General features: G+C 36.5%; 3 protein-coding genes and 1 long non-coding RNA gene across 6 annotated transcripts; 1 reads left to right on the top strand and 3 right to left on the bottom strand.

Annotated features, from left to right (window-relative positions):
• Positions 1-28: 28 nt before the first annotated feature.
• LOC126732830 (lysine histidine transporter-like 6) lies at positions 29-6980 on the bottom strand. 3 transcript variants are annotated; one of them, XM_050435867.1, is made up of 10 exons: positions 6804-6980; positions 6261-6340; positions 5078-5324; positions 4828-4973; positions 2587-2970; positions 1133-1526; positions 704-809; positions 492-583; positions 309-377; positions 29-229 (listed from the first exon to the last, which is right to left on the bottom strand). In XM_050435867.1, exons 3-10 carry the CDS (start codon positions 5099-5101, stop codon positions 131-133), a joined length of 1314 nt encoding a protein of 437 aa, XP_050291824.1. In that variant the 5' UTR covers positions 5102-5324; positions 6261-6340; positions 6804-6980; the 3' UTR covers positions 29-130. The 3 variants fall into 3 exon arrangements, with proteins under 3 accessions (XP_050291824.1, XP_050291840.1, XP_050291832.1); XM_050435883.1 differs by having other exon boundaries at positions 4828-4970; XM_050435875.1 differs by lacking the exons at positions 6261-6340; positions 6804-6980 and having other exon boundaries at positions 5078-6111.
• Positions 6981-12593: 5613 nt separating this feature from the next.
• Positions 12594-13046, top strand: LOC126703401 (uncharacterized). Its single transcript, XM_050402386.1, has one exon. The coding sequence runs from the start codon at positions 12594-12596 to the stop codon at positions 13044-13046; it is 453 nt and encodes a 150-aa protein (XP_050258343.1).
• Positions 13047-15549: 2503 nt separating this feature from the next.
• Positions 15550-16089, bottom strand: LOC126732823 (uncharacterized). The gene is made up of 3 exons (XR_007659567.1): positions 15891-16089; positions 15738-15806; positions 15550-15633 (listed from the first exon to the last, which is right to left on the bottom strand). It is a non-coding gene; the product is annotated as an uncharacterized LOC126732823 (long non-coding RNA).
• Positions 16090-18403: 2314 nt separating this feature from the next.
• Positions 18404-21945, bottom strand: LOC126732804 (laccase-17-like). Its single transcript, XM_050435837.1, has 6 exons — positions 21710-21945; positions 21427-21578; positions 21046-21290; positions 20446-20574; positions 19373-20353; positions 18404-18815 (listed from the first exon to the last, which is right to left on the bottom strand). The coding sequence occupies exons 1-6, from the start codon at positions 21830-21832 to the stop codon at positions 18685-18687; spliced, it is 1761 nt and encodes a 586-aa protein (XP_050291794.1). The 5' UTR covers positions 21833-21945; the 3' UTR covers positions 18404-18684.
• Between the last annotated feature and the right edge of the window lie 3220 nt (positions 21946-25165).

The raw sequence follows: 25165 nt of genomic DNA, 5'->3' as shown, positions 1-25165 counted from the left end.
ATATATATATTTTTTTTTTTTCAGCTCATTACATTTTCCACTCCATTATATATAGAGAAAAGGTCATCAGAAAAATGAGTTTAGCCAACTCAATTACATTTTCCATCCAATGACATAAAATCACCATAATTTATGCGTAGAAGCTATACGTGGATGCATCAGCAATAATATTCCGGAAGCCGCCAATTGTGGATGCCAACATAATAAAAACTCCAACGAATATGCAACTCTGCAACATATAAACGACTTGCATCAGTGGATAATCACCAAAAGAAGAAAAGGAATACTGTTTGCACAATATGATTTACCCAGTTGATCATCCATTTGGCACTAAATCTTTTTGGCTTCTTGATCACTAGCCACATAATACTGGGGAGCTGCAACAGTGCTCAATATTAATTTACTCTTTCAGTTGTAGTGTGTCATTGGGGGGGGGGGGGGGGGGGGGGGGGGGGGTGGGGGTGGAATGATACAACAGAAGAGAAGCTTACAAAATATGAAGTGGGAGCAAATCCAAATCCGCCAAAGAAACCCAGAAGATCCCCAAAGAAAGGGAAGGTGACTCCAACGAATAATGTAAATGCTGCAATATTTCAGGAACTTATTAGTGGTTTTAATTAAAAGAGTGTGACGAAATTTATCTCTCTCTGCCTATCTTTGTCTCTCAGGCTCTGGTCCTTTGAAATGTCAAGAAGAATCCCACCTACATAAGAAGATCTAGCGATGAGTCTGAGTGCAATTCCTGGTGGGAAGTTCATCTTTTTCACCATCATCCTCTCCAGCAAGGCAAATACAGGCATGGCATAGACCTACACATCTTTCTTCATTACATGTTGCTGCAATCCTCATGTAGTGTGTGTATAAATATATAAGGGAACATAATCACCTCCATTTCAAGTGAAATGGAAAGAGTCAATTTCATAGTTTAAATTTTATTTCTTGGATTTAAATTGTATGGACTAAAACGACATTTAAAATTTTAAATAAAGTGACATTGTATCTGCTTTTAGATTTGTGGTATCTAATGTAAACTATGAATGAATCGATTTTAAATGCAGAGACAAATATAAGCAGACGTGTACATGTGTACCATGCATGTATACCATATAAACTGAGAACTATAAATTTGTACCTGGTAGCTGCCTATGACATGGATGACCACCATTAGGTTAGCAGAGGCAATGAGCCACGCAGGTTTCTTGAGATTCATTAGCACATTGTCATCAACATCTTGCCCAAATGCCCAGTATCCAATAAGGGCCACCGGGAGGTAGCATATTGCATTGATAAAATAGGCTCCAAGTGCACCTTTCCACATGGGTTCCTTTGAAGGCCTCTCAGGAGTTGACGGAATTGTGGCCTGAATTTCAAGGGCCACAGCATGCCCAGCAAATGCAGAAGAGATTTGTCCCAATGCATTGAAGACACGAAACATGTAATCAGCTGAGCTAGTTTTTTTGTAAGCATAGCTCACATTATCTATCTGACCTCTAGCCAAGCAACCCACAAAGGCTATAGTTGAATAACTGCAATTTAGAAAGATGTATTTAAATCCACTATCTTTCAATATTTCACACGGTTGTTTCTAGAGTAAGCTGCTTTACAAAATAGCCAGAAATTCATAAGAATGACGGTTCTCAAGTAAGTTGGATAAAAAATTGGAAAATTGCTCTAGTTTATGAACCTCTAGTGTTCTCGGATGCATCTTTTTGCCACTTGAGTTGCCTATTTTTCTCAAAGTGGTTCATGATTTGTTGTGCATGGTTCACCAAAAGTTCATCAAGCACGTGGATGCCTTTAGTTATAACCTCTCTCTTTTGTATTTATAAACGAGTACCTATAGACATGAATTATAGTTATAGAATGTCCATGTTAAGGGAAAAAATTATGACCCAAACCGTAGTTTCCTTGTCTAGTATCTGAGTAAGGATAGTTGAATTTCAATGGCCAAGAACAAATAGAGGGAGGGGGGGGGGGGGGGGGGGGGGGGGGGGGGGAACACCCTCTCATATATACTTCATAGTTCAGGGGAGGCATGGCCTATGAGTTCATTTATGCTGAGAGTAGTTATAATCAGGTGGCTTAATAATGTCTTGGTTTGCCGGAAATATCAAGATTTAGATGCTTAAACCAGGGCTGGACGTTGTGCCACTAAAATTACCAATTTATTCTTTAAGGATTGCGAATCTTTGACCAACTAATTTATTTAATGAAAATTTGTCACTTTCTGACAAGTATAGAACAACTAAAACAATAAGTGTTGCTTAACCAACTCAAATATAAGCAACACAACCTTTATCTACAGAACTTGGGTTGTTGTTGCTTCAATTGATGCAGTTCTAAGCCCTTAATTTGTTTAATTCTATGTCAAACCAACTTTAATCTGAGTTGAGACAGTAGATAAGTCGGTCCCGGTACCACCCAACTTAGGCCTTCCATCATTTCCCAACCTAACGTAATACTTTCTTTCCATTCTTTTCTTTTGGCTTAGAAATCAAAGTTAAAAATGACTTAATTTCCCAGAAGGTGTTCTAAGTCTACCATGTACCCAAAATCTAAGCTGAACAAGCATGCATAAGTTGGTACCTTAGTGACATGACTGCTGCTGCTAGCGAAACACCAGCAACAGAATTAAAGTTGGGTAGCTGAGACAAGAAGAAATGGATGCCTCCAAAGATTAAAATCCAGTAAGATTGTTTGAGCTGTGTGCAATTGGTGCAGGCCATCTCCATAAATTTCTTGAGGCACTTTCCCCCAGTGACCATATACACTATGTCGCACCCAACCTGGACAATAAGTTGCTGGGGAAGCACAATCCAAGGTCCGAGTTTTGGCCCAAAGGCATGTCGACCGAGGTCAATGTATCGATCAAAACGAGTACCTGGAACACATTCATGGAGTTGTATCATCTGCCACATTGTGTTCAAGGTCATGCACCATAATATTGCCAAAACCAGTGTCCCTGGACCCCTGAACAAGGATATGAGTTATTATTTATAATTAAAAAAAAAAAAAAGACAGATATTATAGTAGTTTTGGCATGGGCATATTAGCAACCGCATTAGTCCGTTTAAAAATTTTCGTCTATTTTGGCTTTAAAACCTATTTTATTTTTTTATTTTTTATTTTGTCCAATTACTTTGTAAAAATGCCAACATATCATCTATTTTATAATTTCTTTAAATATTATATTAATTCTTCTTTTATTTTTTTACTATTATTTCTGTCCTTTTTTTTTCTTTGTTTTCTCACCAAACAAACACAATTTAACACAAATCACAACCTCTACAGATACAAATCACAGCCTCTCTTCCTACACCAAAACCCCCACATCCAAATCTCAACAAATTCAAGCCAAGATACCACTAAGCAAACCACCACCAAAATCAATAAATAGGCAAAATCGATCCACCAAAATTAGCAAACCCAGTCACTCGCACTTCTGGAAAGTTCTGAATCTTGGTGGGCATGGTATTAGAAAACAGAAGAGCACCAAAGAGGAAAATGAACTACTCTATTATCGGTTTTCAGTTGAGAGAGAAGATAATGGGTAGGAAACAAAGGAGAGCCACCAATTGGAGTGGTGGTGGTGGCTAACAGGTGATGAGCAAGGACTATAGATTAAGGAGAAGAGATAAAGAAAGAAAAGAAAAAGACAAAGAAAAAAGCCATAGACGGAGAGAAAAGAAAAAAAAGGAAGCAAGTAACAAAATAGAATAGAAAGAAAGAGAGAGAAATTAATTAAATATTGATGCACAAGTGAACAGAAACAGTGTATCTTTACATTGATAGAGCATCCCAGCAACTCAGGTAAAATCTTCTAAAATAGAAAAAAGGTACAAGTTTTACACATTTTGAGCAAAAAACACCCACATCAGTGGGTGTAAAGATGTGTATATATTTTCATGAGCTACAGTAACCATGTATATTTACACAGTTACTGTAGCATGTGTATTTATTATTTTATTAATTTCCGTTCGCACAAATTTTTCTCTCTCTTCTCCGTGCACAACGACCTTAGCTCCTCATCTTCTTTTCCTCAGTTGCACACAAACACATCCACACAGACAAATCAACACAGAAACACATCCACACACAAGCAAACCCACACAGACAAACCAACAGAGAGATAGATCGATGCTTGGGGAGTTTGGTTTGTGGATCAACCGGTGAAGAAGTGATTTGGGTCGTGGAGCTTGGTTCGTGGATCGGCCGGTGAAGAAAGGATATGGGTCGTCGGAGCTTGGTTCGTGGATCGGTCGATGAAGAAAGGATCTGGGTCGTGGAGCTTGGTTCGTGGATTGGCCGGTGAAGAAAGGATCTGGATCGACCGGTGAAGAAAGGACCCGATGAAGAAGTGATCTGGGTTGGTAGTTTTTGAGAGAGAGAGAGAGAGAGAGAGAGAGAGAGAGAGAGAGAGAGGTGATCTGTTTAGGAAAAATGAGTAAAGAGACAAAGAGAGCGCGTATGTAGGTAAATGGTAGTTGAGAGAAATAATAAAAAAATTGAGAAGAATGAATATTTTATTGAAATATCTTGTAAAATAGATAAACTAATGTGGGTGTTTTTATAAAAGTGATAGTGTAAAATAAAAAAAGTAGGTTTTTTCGTGTAAAATAGACAGAAAATTTAGAAGAACTGATGTGGATGCTTTTACCGTAGTTTTTTTGGAAATTTGCACAATTTTAGAAGAGCTAATCGGGTGAATTTTAAGGTAAAATGTGTAAAATGGTAAACTTTTTATATTTTAAAAGGGCTGATGCGAGTGCTCTAGCCTCTAGGTAAGAGAATATATATAAGTTGAGTTTAGTTGAGTCCAATATGTACCATCCTAAGTAGGCCATAGCATAAGGCAGGCTGAGTACTCCTGCACCTATCATAGCTGTGACAATGTGAAAAGTTGAGTACCACCATTTGGCACGGCGTGAGGTGTCCTCCTCTATCCATATGCCGTCTGAATTAGCAACTTCCTGCTAGAGTTCAAAATTTACAAACAGTGATCTAAGGAATCTACAATTAATATAGTGAAGAAAATAGTCAGTATGAATATGTAACAAGGGTGGTAATGCTCACTCACCTTAGTAGGAGAAGTTGAAACCATTTTTGCAGCCAAAGCAAGGACTCAGACAGACCCCTCCCTCCAATATGTGAGTAATTCCTTGATGGCCGTCATGTATATGTAGTGGCTGTGGTTGGTGACTCAAAGTGTACGTGCGAGTGAATAAAGTGAAAAATGGGTATTTTGCATTGATTAGTCCCACTTTAATTTTTAGTATTTGTTTTTGCTGCTTCCTCAGGTGGAACGTGCTCTTTATTCTTTAAGGCTATAATCAAATGAGAGAGCCATAATGATTAATGATGGATAAAGTAATAGTTTTGGTTGAAAATAGTTTTGGCTGTTTAGGGCATAGCTCAATTGACAATTTTTTTTGGGTAGTTTTAGCAGCAACAATCCTATGAACACAACCAATTTCACATTCAATTTTAAATCTAGTAGAGTTGTAAACTTATAATAGATGTAACGTCACATTTACATGAATCCATCAAAAACACTTTTTTGTTCTGCACAAATCACAATTTGACACATTAGTTGAATATGAAATAAGATATATCCTTAGACTTATTATTCAGACAAAAATGTCTAGGGTTTAAATCCTCTTCCCACAACTATCAAAAATAAAAAATAAAAGTTTTGGTTAACAATTGAAGTAACAAATCACTCCAGATATTTGGAAAAATGATATTAAACTTTCCTATCAGGGTTGGCCCTTGATATTTTTAGGCCTTAGGCGAGAATTAAAATTGGGCATTTTTTAAATATTTATGTATTAATTAAATTAATATTTATTTAATTTATTTATATTATAATATATTTTATTTAAAATCTATTTTTCTTGCATTTTAAAATGCAAATTAACTAATTAAAATTTGTATTTAAGTTCTTCTAACATCTCCTTTTCATTATCATCTAACTTTTTTTGGTGAATTTCTTGTTCATTTGTGATATTTTCATCTAAATTTTGTGTTGTATTTTGTTTATTACTAATAATAAATTTATTTATTGATCATTTTTTAGATTCAATTAATGTTTCTTCTCTTTCTTTTTTTTTTTTTTTTAGTTTTTCATATTCATATGTATACTTTCTAGTAAAAATTTCTAATAAAATAATATTCAAAAATAAAATAAACACTATCTATAATATATTTATAATTATAATAATTGAAATAAAAAATAACTTTCAATTATAGAGTAATAGAACCTGATGTATATAGAAAAGTACTATGGTAGCTCTAGCTTTACTAAACAATAACAAGAATCTATCAATCTCAAATTCTCAACCTGCACAAATATAAAAACGCATGATTAAAAAAAAAAAAAAAGATTTGAAAGCCCAGAAAGAAGTACAACTCCACCTACAACCCAGCCAAAAATTGAAAGCCCAGCCAAGACCGATCCTATTACCCAAAAAAACAAAATCAAAAACAAAAGATGCAAAAGACAAAAAAACGATCCTATTACGGTATTACCTAAAAAAACAAAAACAAAAACAAAAGATGCAGAAGACAAAAACCGATCGTCCTATTACCTAAAAAAAAAAAAAAAATGTAAAAGACAAAACTCAAAGGCCCACGGCCCCAGCCGAAGATAAGACATAAGAGTCATAAGACTCTAGTCCATCCACAGCCACAAGTCTTATTAGATAAGACTATAAGCCTCCATCCACAAACCCAGTAAACCATGGCACCATTTGGATTCTGGATCTGCAGATTGCAGAGCAGATGAAAAGTCATATAGTCTATACCCAGAGAGCACAGAGTTGAGACGGAACGGATCACTGATCAGATCGAAGGAAGCATGAGCCACCAACAAAAGATTTAAAAGTAGAACCAGTGTAGAGAAAGAATGAGAGAGGCAGAGAGCAAGAGCTGAGAGAGAGAGAGAGAGAGAGAGAAGGGACGAGTAAATTTTAGGGATTTGAGATTTTATACGTGTTTTGATTTGAGATTGTTTTGGAGTGATTTGAGATTGTTTTGGAGGTAGATTTTTTAGACCGAATTTGCACTTTATTCGGTTGAATTTTGATTTGTCCAGAGGTTAAAGGATATTTTTGAGATAATTGATTTTTTTTTTTGATGAAATAATTGATTTGTTTAGTGCAAAGAATTCTTCGGATAGCGATATTATTTATAAGGATGTTCTAACTTTTTTTGTTCTTTGTCTCAATAATGTATCAGATTTTTTAGAGGATTCATTTGAAAATAATTTTTTTTTTGGGATAAATTACATGCTTATTACCTAATAATATTTTGGTGTTGCGTCAAAATAGTCCGAATAAAAAATATTGGCCTGTCTAATTGTAAAATTAATATATTGTTTTTATGTAACTAGATTTCCACCTAAGCTGCCACGTGGAATTAATTTAAAAAATCAAAGTTTTTCTATCTCAGTCTAACTCTCTCTCTGTCTCTGATATTAGTGATATATCACTCTCTCTATACTTATCGCTCAGCCTCCATGACCGAAGCTTACTCAAGGGTAGGCAAATACAAAAATACCCATTCCAAGTCCAAATCTATTTTGATGGAGCTCCTTTTGTCTCATACCATGTAACTTCTTGGCTCCTTCAAAGCTCCATATGATCGAACTCCATGAAAGAAGTCGATAAAATACAATCTATTCACACTGTAGATGTGTAATTTGTATCCTTCATTCTCTTTGAATAATTTTTATAAAAAACCCCTTCATTTCTATTCCGTCAATGGAAAAATGAAAGAAAGGATAGCATTGGGAAACTTAATTATAGAAGATGGAAATAGAATAGAAGTTAAAATGCCCAGACCTTTGCAAAAATAATTTGTTTTTGATTTTGCAAAGCTAAGTTGAAAATACCCAGACCTTTATACCAAAACAAAAAAATTTAGTCAGATCACATAGAACGCTTACTCATATCCATACCCATTTACAAATCAACTTAGAACACCCACGAATCCATTTTGAAAAACAAACCAAAATCTAAATCAAATCATACCATCTATATGGCTTGCAAAAATGAACAATACCCATAAATGCAAAGGGCTTCATCCACTCAAAACATACCCATCTGAAATCACCAAACCCTTCTCCTTTAGATTCCCCTCATGCACAGTTCAAAGACAGATAGAGGCTTAGAGCTTCGATCTTGGTAGATTGATGAGAGAGAGTGAGTAAGAGTGAGAGAGCGGGAGGTTACAAAAGAGGGTTTGGATTTGGCAACCACCGGTATGATGGCGGTGGCAAGCGGCGGAGAATAGCAGTGGCTTTGAAGGAACTCAGAGATTGAGCTTCGGTCATGCTGTCATGGCCAAAATAGCCAACTGGCCCTAAAATTGTAACTATTTAGTTAGTAGGCTCCGTTTATAAACTATATCACGTACTAGCATCTCGAGTCTAAGAAGCTCGATTTTGGTTATAAATCGAGTCTCAAAGGCTTGATTTCCATGTTCTGATCTGGCATTTCTTGCCTACCTGGAAATCGAGTCTCTAAGACTCGATTTATAAACCAAAAAAATTTGAAAACATTCTAAGTCTCAGTCTCTCGTACAAGCCAAATACCCAAAATTTTTTTTCAGAAATCCAGAAATCAGAGGGAGAAAGATCAGAAGGAGAAAGAAGACTCAGATTAGAGGGAGAAAGAAGAATCAGATCATATAGGAGCTGAAGCAGGCCTGGGCCGCGCGCGACCTGGGTCTCGCGCGGCCTGGGTCGCGCGCTGGGTTGCGCCCCGTCGCGACCTGGGTAGCGCACGGTGCGCGGCCTGCGTCGCGCACGGTGCGCGGCCTGCGTCGCGCGCCGTCGCGACCTGGTTCGCGCACGATGCGCAGCCTGCGCGCGACGGGGCGCGACCCAGGCCGCGCGCGAGCTGGCGCTGGTTCGCTCACGGTGCGCGGCTTGGGTCTCGCGGCGGTGGTCTGCTCCAATCTCGATCTTCTCTCTTTCTGTTTCTGGTGTTTTTTTTTTTTTTTTTTGTTTTCTGCTCTGATGAAGTTCTGGCTGGGCTGTGGATTGTTGTAGTTATAAAAGTTAGAAATCGAGTCTTTAAGACTCGATTTTCATGTCATCGCCACATCAAAAAATATGTCAGATCGGACCATGGAAATCGAGTCTTTGAGACTCGATTTATAAGAGAAAATCGAGCCTCACAGACTCGAGATGCTAATAAGTGATATAGTTTGTAAACGGAGCCTACTAACTAAATAGTTACAATTTTAGGGCCAGTTGGCTATTTTGGCCTGCTGTCATGGAGGCTGAGCATAGAAGAGAGAGAGAGAGTGAGTCTGAGTTTGATCAAAGAGACAGAGAGAGTAAGAGGGACTGAGTTAGAAAATTGTTGAATTTTTTTAATAACGCCACATGGAAGCTTATGTGGAAATTGCCGTGGCATAAAAGATAATATATTAATTTTACTGTTAGCAACATCACTATTTTTTATTTAGTACTTAATGGTAGGGATTATTTTGATACTATACCAAAAAGTTAGGATCAAATTGACAGATTTGAAAGGTTAAGGATCAAATTGACATTTGGTCTCAAAAAAAAAAAAAAAAATTGACATTCAGTGTAAAGGCTAGGGACCAAATATGTAGTTTACATTTCTTCTTCTTCTTCTTTTTTTTTAAACCGTTATTTTTCAAAATTTTGAGCCCTCTTCCTCTTGGGGGTTTTAGACAATGACCTAATTGGCTTAGTGGAAGGACCGGCCCTGTCTACCACTCAACCATGTAATAGTAATAACGTGCTGAGTGTTGCCCAAGCACTGTTTTGCCACTCTTATTGTCATTGTACGGTTGTACCTAGTCACACTAATCCTGGCTTTCTACATGGTAGGAGAACCTGTTATCTTATGTGTGAACATTCAGGTTCACCAAGGTCAACTTTTGGGTTAGTGATTTAGTGCAGACCAGGGAATACAATACCCACTTCATGGTCCAGACCAGGGCGAAAATGGGTAATTACCCATCAAAAGCAAACTATATAGTTAAGAGGACCGGTTTACAAACTATATGGATTTTTAGCAACTCGAGCCTTAAAGGCTCGATTTTGGGCCCCTAAATCAAGCCTCTGATGCTCGATTTTCATGGGTTGTTCGTCTCTGATTTGGCACTTTTTCCAGGTGGCGTCTACATGGAAATCGAGTCTCTAAGACTTGATTTCTAACCCAAAAATAAAATATTAATGACCCAAAATGCAGAAACAACGGAAAAAACGCAGAAAGAAAGAAAAAAAAAAAAAGAAAGAGAAGAAGAAGAAGAAGAATTGGAGATCAGCTCAAGCTGACCCAGGCCGCACCAGATCCAGGCCGGCGACACAGGCCGCATGCGATAGATCCAGGTCGCGCGGCGAACCCAGGTCGCGCGGCGAACCCAGGTCGCGTCGCGACCCAGGTCGCGCGGCGAACCCAGGTCGCGTCGCGACCCAGGTCGCGCGGCGAACCCAGGTCGCGAGGCGAACCCAGGTCGCACCGCGACCCAGGTCGCGCGGCGAACCCAGGTCGCACGGTTTTTTTTTTTTCTTTCTTCTCTGATGAACACCTTCTTCTCTGGGTTTTTTTTTTTTTTTTTTTTTTTTTTTTTTTTTTTTTTTTTTCTTTCTTCTCTGATGAACACGTTGGTGCTGCCCTTGTGGTTTTTTTTTTGTTTTCTTTTTAAATGTAAATCGAGTCTTAGAGACTCGATTTCCATGTAGACGCCACCTGGGAGAAGTGCCAAATCAGAGACGAACAACCCATGAAAATCGAGAATCAGAGGCTCGATTTAGGGGCCCAAAATCGAGCCTTTAAGGCTCGAGTTGCTAAAAATCCATATAGTTTGTAAACCGGTCCTCTTAACTATATAGTTTGCTTTTTATGGGTAATTACCCATTTTCGCCTCTAGACCAGGGAATCAGAGGGAATTGATGGGAATTTCTTATTTTTCCACTAGAACCAATCGTGGGAAATTTTGTTGGTTGATGAATTGGATCCCTTTTACAGAAAAGGGACATTAGTTTCAGAAATAATGATTAAAGCGAGGAAGCTGCTTACCTGCTTGTTATGTCAAAGTTGGTGGGCATCTTATCTTTATTTGTGATGTGTCCCCAGTGGCTTTGGAGACCGAAAGGGAACTGCTTGGCACTGCATTCCACAAAAAAATTATACACAAATTTTCATATTTTGGCTAATCTTACATTGTCATATATATATACATCACATTCACTAACCATGGATTTAGAATTGGCCCTGACTTGCATTCAGGTTGAACTTCCAGGGTCAAAATCAAATATGTAAACCAGAACCTCTCATTCACTTTTGCAAGAAGATGGCAGACAGGAATCACAGGATGCTTTCAAGCCTGTGATTCCATAAAAATTCTTGGCAATATTTTCTTTTTTTTGCTATGTGAATTCTCACTTGCTCACGCACCACAAGAGGTGTTAAAACCACTAGGACATCCCATGAACCTCAATTCTTGGCAATAATTACACATTTGCTTGAATCTTTCTCACACTGCAAATGAATATGGAAAGGAAAAGCTGCCGTCTTCAGCTTCCAATCTCTCTCCCCAAATTTTTTACAAATCATCAATATATCTCAAAACTAGTACCTTTCTTCCTTTAATCCCTAGACTTCAGGTTAGGGCCTTGGGAATTCTAGATTTAATAAACCTGCTCATGATTTCCTTGGTGGTTCAGAGTATTCACCAAAATTGGGTGGTCCTCTGAGAAACAAAAAGTATGCAAAAAATTTCCCAAGGATCAAAGCTTTTGCCATATTAGCCTAGCGCATTACATGTGCTTCATCACAGTTTCCCCAACTGCAATACATGACACTAGAGAATCTCTAAAACGTGGATATATAGATAGATAGACAGACAAACATAACCAACTTCTCATTATTTATTAACTCAATTCTTGTGAATGTACAATAAGGCTGATCAAACACTGAAGCTGAAAGATCAACAATATACTGCCCCCAAAACATATGTCAGCATGAATATTTTGATAACAACAAAGATTCAAGACCACAGCTGGCACCCTTAGTTTCTGCAGACCAGCAAGGATAGGCGTGATCTCCTCCATATTTTCTTTATTCTTTCCTAATATATCTCTTATTACATTTACATCAGTTATGTTGTACAGATCCCACCTTGTAACATTTTATCTATATAAGTAAATACAAGAAATCTCTCTATCTCAACCGTGAGACAGAGTTCTCAAAATTCTTTATATTTATTTGTTACACGTGAGTTTGCAAAGCCAAATTTGTGATCAGTAGAAGAAAATTAATCTTATTCACCAAAATAAAGTATCCATTAACTGGAACTCCTGCTGTGATAGCTTTTTGACATAAAAACATCTGCTTCCATGTAAACCTACAGGTACTCTTATCCGTAAGCTGACTATAGTCTTTGTAATGAGTTGATAAGGCCCATTGTAGGTTCAATCTGATAGCAAGCAAAGTTCTGTATAACTACTTATCAAGAAAGTTCTGTATAACCTAACACACTGAAGTCCCGAATGAGTCAATACAATAATTAATTCATAAAGCCCCCTTCAGGCATGTTTGGTGGCCCTTGTGATGGAACCTGTCCCTGAGAAACTAATTGTGACCTGCCTGGACCTTGAATGTAAGCTTGACCCATCCCCGTCCCAACCATTTGTTGTTGCTGCGGAAGTTGTTGCTGTTGCTGCAACTGCTGCAGTTGCGGAAGCTGCTGCTGCAGCTGTGAGAGTAGTTGCTGTTGTTGCAGTTGCTGTTGTGGTTGCAGCTGCAAGAGTGGTTGCTGCTGTTGCAGTTGCAGCAGCTGCTGCTGCTGTTGCAGTTGAGGCAGCTCCTGCTGCTGTTGCAGTTGAGGAAGCTGCTATTGTTGTTGCATCTGTGGAAGCTGCTGCTGTTGCAGTTGCGGAAGGTGCTGTTGTTGTTGCAGTTGTGGAAGGTGCTGTTGTTGCAGCTGTGGATGCTGTTGAGATTGCATCTGCTGCTGCTGCATTTGTTGCTGTTGTTGCTGCTGACTTGATATTTGTGGCTTAAACACAACCATATCCTGATTCCACAAATAGTTTAGGTTTAGTAAATTGCAAAGCTGAGTAATCCTACATGGTTCATCCACAAACTTGTTTTGGAGCCTGAACTCACAGGCTTCAACATTAAAGATTAAAAAAGAAATGCAAAGATGCAAAAGCAACTTTTACAGTGTGGAAAGCTACTTAAAGTTTACTGTAAAAGTAAGTTTCGAGAAAACAAGGTCACAAATTATTTTGCAACTTTCTTTTAGTTTTGATGAACCTGGTAATTTTTTGTTAATGTGAGAGCACAGAGGTGGCTGCTATAAGATTTTCCAGATGGCATGTACTAAACAAAATCTCAGTTAATTGATAATAATTGAAGTTCACAAAAATCTTACCCCAGGAAAAAGCATTCCAATCAAGCGGCAGGCTTTGTCAGAAACAGATAGCAGCAATGTCTGAGATGGCAATTGAATGACTGCACACTAAAAGATCCCAGTAGACATACATTTGTGGTTTCAAATTTACAAAATAAGACATAAAACTTAAGCTGTTTCAAATATCAAATTGAAGCAAAGATGCCACCTTATCTAGGTGGTAAAGCTTCATGATGCATGGTCAAAGCAGCAGGGGTTCAAAACCCTTATCCAGCCAAAATTAAAAATAAATAATTCATGAAATTGTTCATTACAGAATTTTTGAAGCATATTACTTTCTTTTTTTTAAGTAATAATTTTGTATGAAAAAAGGGCATAGCCCTAATATTCGGTCAGCATAAAAGAGATACACAAGAAAAGAATTTATGTGGTCTAAAACCCCTAAAGATCTAAGCATTCCCAAAAAGAGCAAGAAGCAAAATCCCCAATTTCCCTTATTTGACCTTATCCAATTGAAAAGTGATCTCAAAAATAAAAATCTTAGTTTAAGCAATCAGAACCCAGTTTCATAAAAAATGCATACCTCTCTCCCTCCAAATGCATGTCATCAAACATAGGGAGACAGTGTTCCACACATCCAAATTCTAAAGCATATGACTTCTTAATTCTTATTGAAGTAAACAATTAGACAAGATTTATTTGAGTGTGTCTTGAAGAATCAAAGTAGTTGTTCTATAACACTTCAGAATTGAAGGATTTAAGACCCTTGGAATATTCTTAAAACATGTTTTAGGGATTGGCAGGCTTCAAATGGTAGTAGTTAACAAGGTTCAAATGTTGTGTAAATTTTTTTTTTTGATAATTTGATAGTAGGGGGAAGGGGGATTTGAACCCTGGATGTCTCATTTGGAAACACAAGAAGGTGCTAACTAGTTGAACTACAAGGCTTTTGGTGTTTAAAATCTAAGCAGCAATTATTTTCATTATGGGGAAACTTCATAGCAATTTAAATTAGCTCAAACCCCAGATCAACTGTAGAATATATATTCAATATCAGATTTGAAAAAGCTCATTCCACATTAAACATCTGCTAATTGTATAAATGTTGGTATAGTTCAATGATTGACAACAATGAGCTTGATACCAAAGTTGATGCAGCATAAAATTTTCTAAAGAAAATTGCAGAACATCCAAAACAGAAAAATAAGATAAACCTAGGAATCAACAACTAGGGTTGGTTGGAGTCAGCACAAAGTCATTTGAAAAATTCTAACTAAAATTTTATTTTGATAATTCTATAGGTCAGGGAGGGAGAATTTAAACCCTGGACATCTACGTTGGAAACATCAAGAGGTGCTAACTGAGCTATAAGGCTCCTCACTCAAATTGAAATTTTATTATCATAAACTTGTCTCCACATGAGTTAGATCAAAACGCTAATCCTAATTGACTTAGATCAAAACCCAATTATTGAATTACAAAAATAACTTTGACTCTAGAAAATTAAATAAAACATTTAATTAGCTAATAAAAGGCTGGTTGTAGTCCTTAGTGTAGAACATATTCCCAGTTTCTACGCTCTCTTTTCCCAGTTGTGTAAACATTTGAACTTGTGCAAAATCTGTTATTATAGAGAATGTTCCCGATAAATCATCATACTTTCAAGAATTCCCACTTATCCAAAGCCACAGAGTTGGCGCCATTATGCTAACCTAGTAAAAGATCAGTTCTAGATCCACAAAAGAAAATTATACTGAAATTAATCATCATACTTTCAAGAATTCCCACTTATCCAAAGCCACAGAGTTGGCGCCATTATGCTAACCTAGTAAAAGATCAGTTCTAGATCCACAAAAGAACATTATACTGAAATTAATGCTGAACAACAGAGGAAAAAAAAATGAAGTAATACACATAGTTGTTGACCCTTTTTGTGTGTGTGTTGGGGGGGGGGGGGGGGGAGATATTATAGCATGTAATTCAACAGAAATTTTTTCAAAAACAAGGTCACACTACAGAAAATTGGCTACACTTATCCAAAAAAGAATTATTTGTGTGTGGGGGGGGGGGGGGGGGGGTGGTGGGGTGGTGGTGGGGGAGCTTCTTTTCTTGCAGTTGTCCAAGAAATCCATGCTGGCCCATTGCTGGGGGAGCTTCTTTTCTTGCAGTTGTCCAAGAAATCCATGCTGGCCCATTGCACAAAAAACTAGAAAATCTGCCTTTCCAACATATTGCCTAATATTGAACACAATGAAGTTAACAAATCCAGAAAGATAGCTAGATGGACAGAGACACAAGCATAAGTAGACAAAATCAAAATTTTCACTCAGAAGAATTACTTATTGTTCATGTGGTCCTGAGATATTAGCCGAACTATTTGCATTGTTGGCAGCCAGTTTGCTGCAAGCCTGAAAAGCACAGGAGATATACATGCCAGTAAATAAAGATTAATCTTCTATGGTGTGCTAAAATTTAGCATTATAGCATTATACCTCCACTGCTACAAATGCTCTAAACAAGGAATCCAAAACTTTTTCCCTCAAAAAGATGTAGCTGTTGGGAAACACATAAAGTAGGAAACCTAAATACAGAACTAATACCACCTCATAGTCTATGTCAGGGTATTGAAAAGAAATACTAAGATTTTTGAGTCATCCTTTACATATTGGCTTTTGATTGAGGGCATCTACCTTGTTCATTAATAATGTTGGATGCTATAAAGGACAAGTGAGAGCTGCAAGGTGCTAACAGGTTCTTTTAGCTTCCAAGTGCAAGATAAGTCCACAATATTTTTTTTTGATAAATAAAATAGTATTTGAAATCTATGGAGTTCGTTTTATGATTATTATTTATTATTATCAGGATAAGACACCAATTGATTTGGATAAGTTACAATTAAACTTAAGATGGTGGCATTGGCAACCATAGTTTTTGTGAAGGACAAGGGACACAGGGAAGCACTTTACTGTCCAATTGTCCATAATGGCTTCCAAGTGGTACATGAGAGAAGTGGTCCAGCATGCTCATGCTGCCGAATTGAATTGGACTAGAAAATAGAAACTTTCTACTTCTTCTGTTTTGTGACAGATGTAATGTAACTAAAGGTGCATCTTTCTGTTTAAAAAAAGAGAGAAGAAAAGAAAAAGAAAATGAAAAGAAAGCATATGCATAGATTACATTCTTTGGTGGGACAAATTTCTGTCTCTAGTTTCTTACAAAATGGACCTTCCCCTACATCATACCAAAACACAACTACTTAAGGTTCACATTGAATTATTAGAACACTTTTTAAATTATATATAAAAAATACTTTTGTAATTCTAAAGACGTGAAAGCTGTAAATGGGGGATTGCTACAACTTATAAAAGAAGAGATGAGACCATAGCAACAATATATTTTTTCGGTAAATTTGGGGGAGAGAAGAAGGGAGAAATGAAATTTGGGGGAGGCTGGGAGGGAGATGAAGGGGATGGGAGATCATGGAAAAAATGAAATGGGGAAGCAGGTTAGGTGCTGGTCAGCTAGTTCAGTTTAGGGGTGGTTTTTTAATTCCCTTAAGAGCTCGAACCAAGTCTATAAACAATGTTCAAATTCTTGAATTCGTCATGAAGTCTAAAAGTTCGAGCTCAGCTTGATTCACTAGTCAAGCTGAGCTTGTGCTCAATATCAAGCTTTTGAGATTAAGATCCAATTCAAGTACATTAGCATGACCATTTGGTTTGGATAAATAATCCCAATTCCCAATTAATTAAAAACTTAATTAGTAAGATATATGTTTCTTTTTCAAGTCCATGCTCATAAACGAGTTTGGGCTCAATTTGTTTTTTATTGAACTGTATTGTTCAATGGGAGAGAATCCTTAAAGCTATGTGTTTTAATTTAATGACTTAGATCATAATCACACAACAAATGGTAAAATTTATTGCTTTTCTGATTTTTTTAATTTTCTCTTTATACATCCAAAAAGAAAAACAATATTCCTATAAAAATTGTGCCACATCTTTATAACTTGTAAGGTGTAAGATCACATAAATTTACCTTTTTATTAATATTCGTACCAGTCCGAATTCAAAATTTTAGGTTATTAAAGCATTTAACAGTAGATTTAAAATTTATAATATCAAATCCCTTAAGTATAAAATAATTCAAACAATGAATTTTATAATGTATAAATTTAGAGTCAAAACATTCCAAATCTATTTATTGTACCGTAACCTTATCTTCTTAAGAAAAATTTATTATTTATAATAACCAGAAGATCTTAATCATAATTATTTGTCTCTGAGTCTAAAACCTGGGGTTCGATTCCCGCCTACACCAAAAACTGATTAGTGTCTTGATTTGATAATAAAGAGCTATCATCAAGAGCGAAGTTGAAACTTTCAAAAAAAAAAAAAAATCTAAAACCTTATTTCCTTAAGAAAAATTTATTATTTATAACAACCAAATCTTCATTGCAACTAGCAAATGACAAAGTAATAAATTTTTAAGCTATTGCAAATACGAAAACTCTTTTTTAGAAGAAAAAGAAAATGAAAAGAGGGAACTCTTCCTCCAAAGAGAATAACAATTTTTAACGGTCACATATGTAATTGTGATGGATCTATCTTTCCGTCATTAATACTTTCTTTTCATAAAATATTTTTAACCATTAACAACTACCAAAACGTTTTTTTGTAGCAAATAACAATGAAATAATTAATTTAGATATTTTTGATAGAAACATTTCTTTTTGTTACAAATGTTTCAATATTTGGCAAGTAATTTCCGACAAAATAGACTTGCTATTGAAAAATCATAATTTCATCGCTAATGAAGTATATTATTTATGGTATAATTTTCGACGACAGAATAGAAAGTATTTTTCTTTTCTTATTAGTCGAAAAAGTTTCGTCACAAATGACAACATTTTATATAGTGATTTTTATATAGTTCGGCTCCTAGACAGTTGACTGTTCTTTAAGAAATAAAGATTCACATTCCAAGAGCAAATGCTAAACACATATCGAGTATAAAAATTTGTAATTGAAACAAAATAATGGTAATACATTGTCCGGCAATATTATTGAGGGAATTTATTGAGGCTTCACACTAACACTTAATTTGAAATTGTTACAAAAAAAAAAAACTCCCACTCTTTTTCTATACCTAGCTCCATATGGATGAACAAAATACTTATTGAAGATCAATAAAAAAATGCCGAGGCAGGGCCAAAAAACTAAAATAAGTTAAAAAGGATAATAGGGGCAATTTCTAGTTGCTGTGAATCAAGAAGTGAGTCAAAGATCAACACTTAGGAAGATCTGCTGGTGGAGGAAGCAGCTTCTGATTTGGGAGCTTTCCATCTAAGACTAGCCAAGCCATCTTTAAACCCCAGCTTGTGTGGATCTCCAGGTGGCAATGCATGAACCATACTCCTGTTGCCACATATATATACAATTGTCAGCGTATCATCATCAGTTTCAAACAAGTCAGCGACAATTTCATTATTTTATAAACTTGAACAAAAGCTGTAAAAGCAAATCTAATTGTTCTTATGAGACCAAAAAATAAAATAAAGGTTTAATGAAAGTTACTATGCGTGCTGGATTCAATTGCTATATAGGTTTTGATGTCCTAATCACCTAGTATAGCCAACTTTCTTTAATATTTTCTTGAAGGTACTTTTCCTAATATAAAATGTTAAAATGTTAAAGTTACTCTCAAAATATGTTAAAGTTACTCTCAAAATCACAATATATATATATATATATATATAAACTAAAAACATTTATTAATTATTTTTTGTTTGTTCTGTATTTAAATATTGACACATTAAATTTATGAATGCAATTGATTGCTTATGTAATAAAATTTGTAGTAGGTGTAATATTGTGTTTTTATTTTTTTTTAATCTTAGGTGTAATATTTTTTATTATATTAGATTTGTATGTGTCCAACTATATTTTATTATATGATGTTCTTGATTTCTCACCTGGGTTATCTGCTAAAAACCTGATAGCAACCCAACCCCCTGAAGGCACACCCACGGTGTTTCTTTCAACTGGGTCAACAAGATTGAAGTTTGCTGGGTCTTTATTCTGATCAAAGTTCCCAAAACCTTGCCCAACAACGAAGAAATTAAAGCCATGCAGATGTAGAGGGTGGCTCTCAGCGCCAAGAATGCTTGTGTCCTGCAAGACAAGCTCTACACTAGTGTTAAAAGTCAGAACCACTAGCTTTGTCCCATTGCTCACCATAGTGTTGTTTGGAGGGTTGCCAGTATAGTTAAAGGGAATTAAGGGACTGATAGGAAAGTTGGGGTTGTAAACTCCATTTGATTGACCAAAGAAATGGGCTTGTAGAAGAGCTGTGGTTGGTACTGCAAAAGATATGTTATTGATAGAAGCTGCAAACCTTGTTCCATTAGGACCTTGGCAGGTTTGGTTATTCTGATCACAAGGGTTTGTTCCAAGGCCTATTGTGAAGAAAAAGCGCTTGTCAACTTTTTGTGGGACATTAGCAGGGAATTGAGCACTTGCTAAGCTACGAAGTTTGTTTGAGAAATTTGTAGCAAAGGAAGTGTCATTGAGAGGAGGGAGAACTGGTTTGAAGAGTGGAAGCTTTTTGATGGAAATGTTTGATGAGAGGCCTTTTGTTTTGGATGAAAATTCATATTCTAAGATACCTGCAACAGAAGAATTGTCAAAAGTGCCTAGGCCAGTCACATATGGTCTAGCAGTCATGAAGAATGTGGCATTTGGGAAATTGGGTTTGGTCTTAAGAAGAACATTTGTGGTTTGTCCTGGGGCTATGAGAAGCGTGTTGGTCTCGAAAGGTTTAACATAAACGGCATCTGCTTCAACAACTGTGAGGGTGTGGTTTGCAATGCTGAAAAATAGCTCGTCATTGAGTGCTGCGTTGATGAACCGAAGAAGGTAAGTCTTCCTAGGCTTCACCTTTAGCTTGAATGTGTCTGCATGCGAAGACACATTTATACAACATGTTAAGTTGACCTATACAACATTTCTTTAAACATTTGAAAATGTTCCATATAGCATTTGATACCTTTGGCTGAGCAGTTATATAGTGGCCCTGGAAGTCCATTGATGGTATATGCATCGGAGACATTAGGGCCACCTCCTGTTTGCAGAGCTTGGGTAATGACTGCTTCAGGATCTGCATTCCACCACTCTCCTGAAATTTGTTGGTATCAAAGTTTGTGTTAGTATATATATCAATGCAGAAATGGATACATGTGAATAAATTAGTTTTTTTTTTTTTTTTTTTTCAACTTTTTGACTTGCGTACAATTTTTTAAAATCTCATTGTTAGATATTTATTTATAGGCACAATTATACTTTTATTATTTAAAAAAAAAAATTTATTTATATGTTTTGTTAAAGGTTTCTTTATGACATTTGTTAATAAATTATTTTAGAAAAATTTTAATACAATTTTCATGAGAATTTGATAAAAAACAGTAAAAAGAAGTCCATTGTTTTATTCTTTTTCCTTAAAAAATTAATTAATTTTTCTTCTTAGCCAATGCCGTTAAAGTATTGGTTAACTTCTCTATTTATTTATTTTTCTAGCTATAACTATACTTATATCAACTTTCAAAAAATCAGCAAATTAAGAACTAATCTGAACGCATGTCTAACTTACCAAAGATAATGGGAACTTCATTGTTGGGTTTGGTGAATGGATAATGAACACCACGCTTGGGAAGAATGATTAGAGGACCATAGACAGTTGATCTTAGCCATGAAATGTGGGCATGCCAAAAAAGAGTGCCTCTCTGGCCAACAATGGTGAAGTTGTACACATAACTTTGGCCAGTTTGTATGGGACATTGAGTCACATATGCTGGTCCATCAGCCCACCCTGTTTGAAGTTGTCGAATTCCATGCCTGTTTTAAATATATTTATCACAATTGCAAATTAGAACATGAAGTTAAATTTAAGCTAGGAACTATATATTTTATAACTATATTAATTGTTTCATAACTTTAAATGAGTGCACAAAACTTGGTACAGATTTATTACCAATGGATGGAGATGTTTTTCTGGACATGGTTAACCACTTTGATAAGAAGGTGATCACCCTCCCTAGCTACAATGCGAGGCCCAGGAAACTGCCCATTTACAGTAATAATGCTCTTTGTGTGGCACAGTCGTGTGACATTTTGTAATTTGATCTACAAGATAAGTCAAAAGCGTTAATAGCAAGAAAGAACCAAAAAAAAAAAAAAAAAGTAAAATCAATTTTTTTAAAGATTTGCTACAGTATTTGCTTAATAATTTAGGTACCAAGGTGTGCAAAACATACATCAAACTTGTAGTGCCTGGTAATGCCTGCAGCCAGTGTGAGCTCAGGAATGAGACAAACTGTAATCAATGAGAATAGAAAGACGCTGGGAAATGCTGGAGAGGAAATAAGAGCCACACCCATTTTTTTTATGTGTTTTTAACCTGAAGCTCTTTTAGTATGTTCTTTGGTGCTAGCCAAAACGTACACTTTTTTTTTTTTGAGAATCAGCCAAAACGTACACTTGAGTCTGTGTACCTCAAAGGTACGTAATTAGTGTCTATATAGGGGAGAAGAAAGGGTGTTTGGTTGAGTAGTTGATAGAAGTTAACTTGGCAAAAGTATAAATAGAAGAGCTTGGATAACAATTTTAATGGGACCAGTTGTTAGAACAACTATAGAGTGGTGTCGAAGACAATCTATTTTAATTGACCTCCTTTCTGTTCAAGTCAAAACTTTTCCTTGCTATGATGTTATGGTTCTTAAACAGAACAGAAGTGATTTTGACCTACTTCCGTGATTAATTAGCAATAACGGAGAAAAAAGAGAAAAGGCTAATAAAAGCTCTCTTTGAATGCTAACAAAGCACAGTGAAGAAGCAATGCTCCTGAAAATTATTTACTTTATGGTTATTTATGTTAAAAATATGGTGTCATAGATCGGGATATGGAATAAAGTGGGTTTGTGTTAAGTGTTGCCCACATTAAAAATTTACAGAGCCTTTTTGGGTTACATAAAGTAACACAAACTTAGATAAATATAATAATTGAGAGAATCTATGAACACGTGGCTTTAAAACACAAACAACGATATTCTATAATGTGTATGTTAAAGTTTTCATTAGTGGGGTTAAAAATGACATTCCAAATCAAGTAAGTTTAAGTTTTCAACATCTTTCACTCTTTTTATTTTGACACATCTGTGGATGACTAAATTTCTTAGTTCAAAATAAGTCAAACAAGTAAAATAGTTTCATAAATGCGAATTTGTATTGATGAATATGTGATACAATTCTCTGAAATTAAAAAAAAAGAGTGATCCTCTGATTCGATCTCCTTGCAAGACTTATTGATTGGAATTGTGGTAATGTGATTTTGACTCAAACACAAAATATTCTTCAATTTGGCTAAGGAATGGATTGAAGATCTTTGAAAATGAATTACAATGAATCTCTAGCTATGAGCTTGTTAGAAATTCTTTATTCTTCACGTTCTTCGTGTGTTCTTTGTGTTCTTCGTGCGTTCTTCTTCTTTTTGAGGGTTTGTGGTGGAAGTTCTTTGGTGCTTTAGAGGCTTGAATCCGTAGAGCTTCGCTAATTTGTGGTTTGTTGAGGTTTCTAGAGGCTTTCGAGCTTGATTCCAGTGAACTTTGAGATCTAGGCAGGTAGTTTGGATGATTCTGCTACGAATGTTCTTCGTATTTGAAGGTTTGTGGCGGAAGTTCTTCGGGGCTTTGGAGGCTTGAATCTGTAGTGCTTCGCTGATTTGTGATTTGTTGAGGTTTCTGGAGGCTTTTGAGCTTGATTCCAATGACCTTTGAGATCTAGGCAGGTAGTTTAGATGATTTCTCTTTGAATGTTCTTTGTATTCAAAGTTAAAGTTTTTGAAGTTCCTGGAGGCTTCAGGGCTTGGTTCCAGCAGAGCTTCTGGACTTCTGAACTCAAGAATCTTCCCAGTCCTGTCCCAAGATGTCTTGGTCTGTCCCAAGATGTCTTGATCTTTTGAAATGCCTTAGGAAGGCTTCTATTTATAGGAGTTTGGGGGTGGGTGAGTGACACGGGGCGGAGTCTGATTGATGATACATGTCACAGCCTGATTAGTCCACTTATGTCATCACTTACAAGTGTTGGACTACCCATGTCATCGCTTACACGTGCTGAACTGCTTATGTCATCGTTTACACGCGCTGATGTGTGATTGGTTTTTGCATGCATTTTATGCCTCTATTTCAATGACACTTGGCAAATTTCTGTTAGTTTTTGAGTAGTGATAGTAAAACCTAGTAGTAGTACGTGACACTTTGTAATTGGCTGTATTTTGTGGACTTGGTAGTATGATGTGTCAGCTTGTGATAGGTCGGGAATTTCCCTCTCTACAAATGCCCCCTCGAGACATGTTCACGCACATAGTTTCGGAGTGTGGTGCGAGAATGAGTTTCGAAAACGGATTTTTACACTTGACTCTTCAAGTGAAGTAGTTGAAGGTGGTGAAGCTTTTAGCAGGATGAGGTAATTTTCGAAGAGTAGACCCACCCATATGAAAGGCTTTGATGAGACTGAAAAGGGGTTTGCAAGCATTTGAATGTACTTGCGTGACCAAGCCTTCTCAACAGAGGTTAAGTTGAAGTAATTTCAAAAGAGTGTTCCATGGTACTTGGAGTGGGTTGGTAAGGCTGAATGTTATTTGCTAGTAGTTGGATGTACTTGCGAGATTGAATCATTTCAGTAGATGTAATTTCAGAAGAGTATTTTGGATCGTTGGCGGTGATCACAGGGTGTAGAAGATGGGGAAGAGGCAAGGATGTTGGCTAGGTACATCATGCAGAGTCATAGGGCTAGCCTCGCATTTTTAAGAAGTCCTGGCGAAGTAATTTCCGAAGAATATACTTTGGATTACAGAGAGGACATGTGGGAAAGATGGTGAGTGCGCGTGTGTTATTGTATCACTTAGGTTAAGTTGAGGTAATTTCAGAAACTTATGGATTCTGGGTATGCTGATGGTGATAGTAAAGAAGACGGGGATGTAGCAAAGATGGTGAATGGGTGAAACATACAACACCATGGAGCTAGTTGTGTACATCGGGGAATTTGTGGTGTAGATGTTTCTGGGTATTTTAGGATATGGGACTAACTGCATGCTGAATCAGGTCCCGCGACAAGTCATTGAATGTGCCTGTGTGATGGGACCTTGCCGACGGATGTTAAGTTGAAGTAATTTTTGAAGATTACTTTTTGAAATACTTCAAGCAAAATTTAAGTTGGAGTAATTCCAGAAAAGTGTGTTCTGAGGTACTAGCAATGATGACCTTTGGGTCCCACACTAGTGGGAACATGGAATGAGGCTCTGGCGACCATTTACCGACACCAAAGGTTGATTTCTGATGAGCTGGTACCTTGGAGGTCATTGTAAGTGTTGGATGGGGGAAAATTTGTAGGATACCCCAACACATTTACAACCCCTATATAATGACACTTGTTGAAAGATATGAACAAAGTCGAGAGGTCAGTTGAGACAGATGAGGTAATGAGTTTGCCATATGTTGGAAAAACCCAAAAAATGAAAGGTGGAGCTAACTTGTGAACTTGGTTTGGAAACCTCTACCTTTGCTATAAGACCAAACAACTTAAGGACTATAGAGTTCTCAAAGCAGTTAGGAAGCTCCTTGAGCTAGGGTACAAGAGATTCAGTTGGCCTTAGATCTCCTGATTAGGTAGATCTGAGACTACAAGGAACAATGATACGGGCTATGTTATGTGAA

The sequence above is a fragment of the Quercus robur genome, chromosome 1, assembly GCF_932294415.1.
Source record: "Quercus robur chromosome 1, dhQueRobu3.1, whole genome shotgun sequence".
Lineage (NCBI taxonomy): Eukaryota > Viridiplantae > Streptophyta > Magnoliopsida > Fagales > Fagaceae > Quercus > Quercus robur.
The sequence above is the reverse complement of the archived record's forward strand: the minus strand, read 5'-3'. Positions and strand labels throughout refer to the sequence as shown.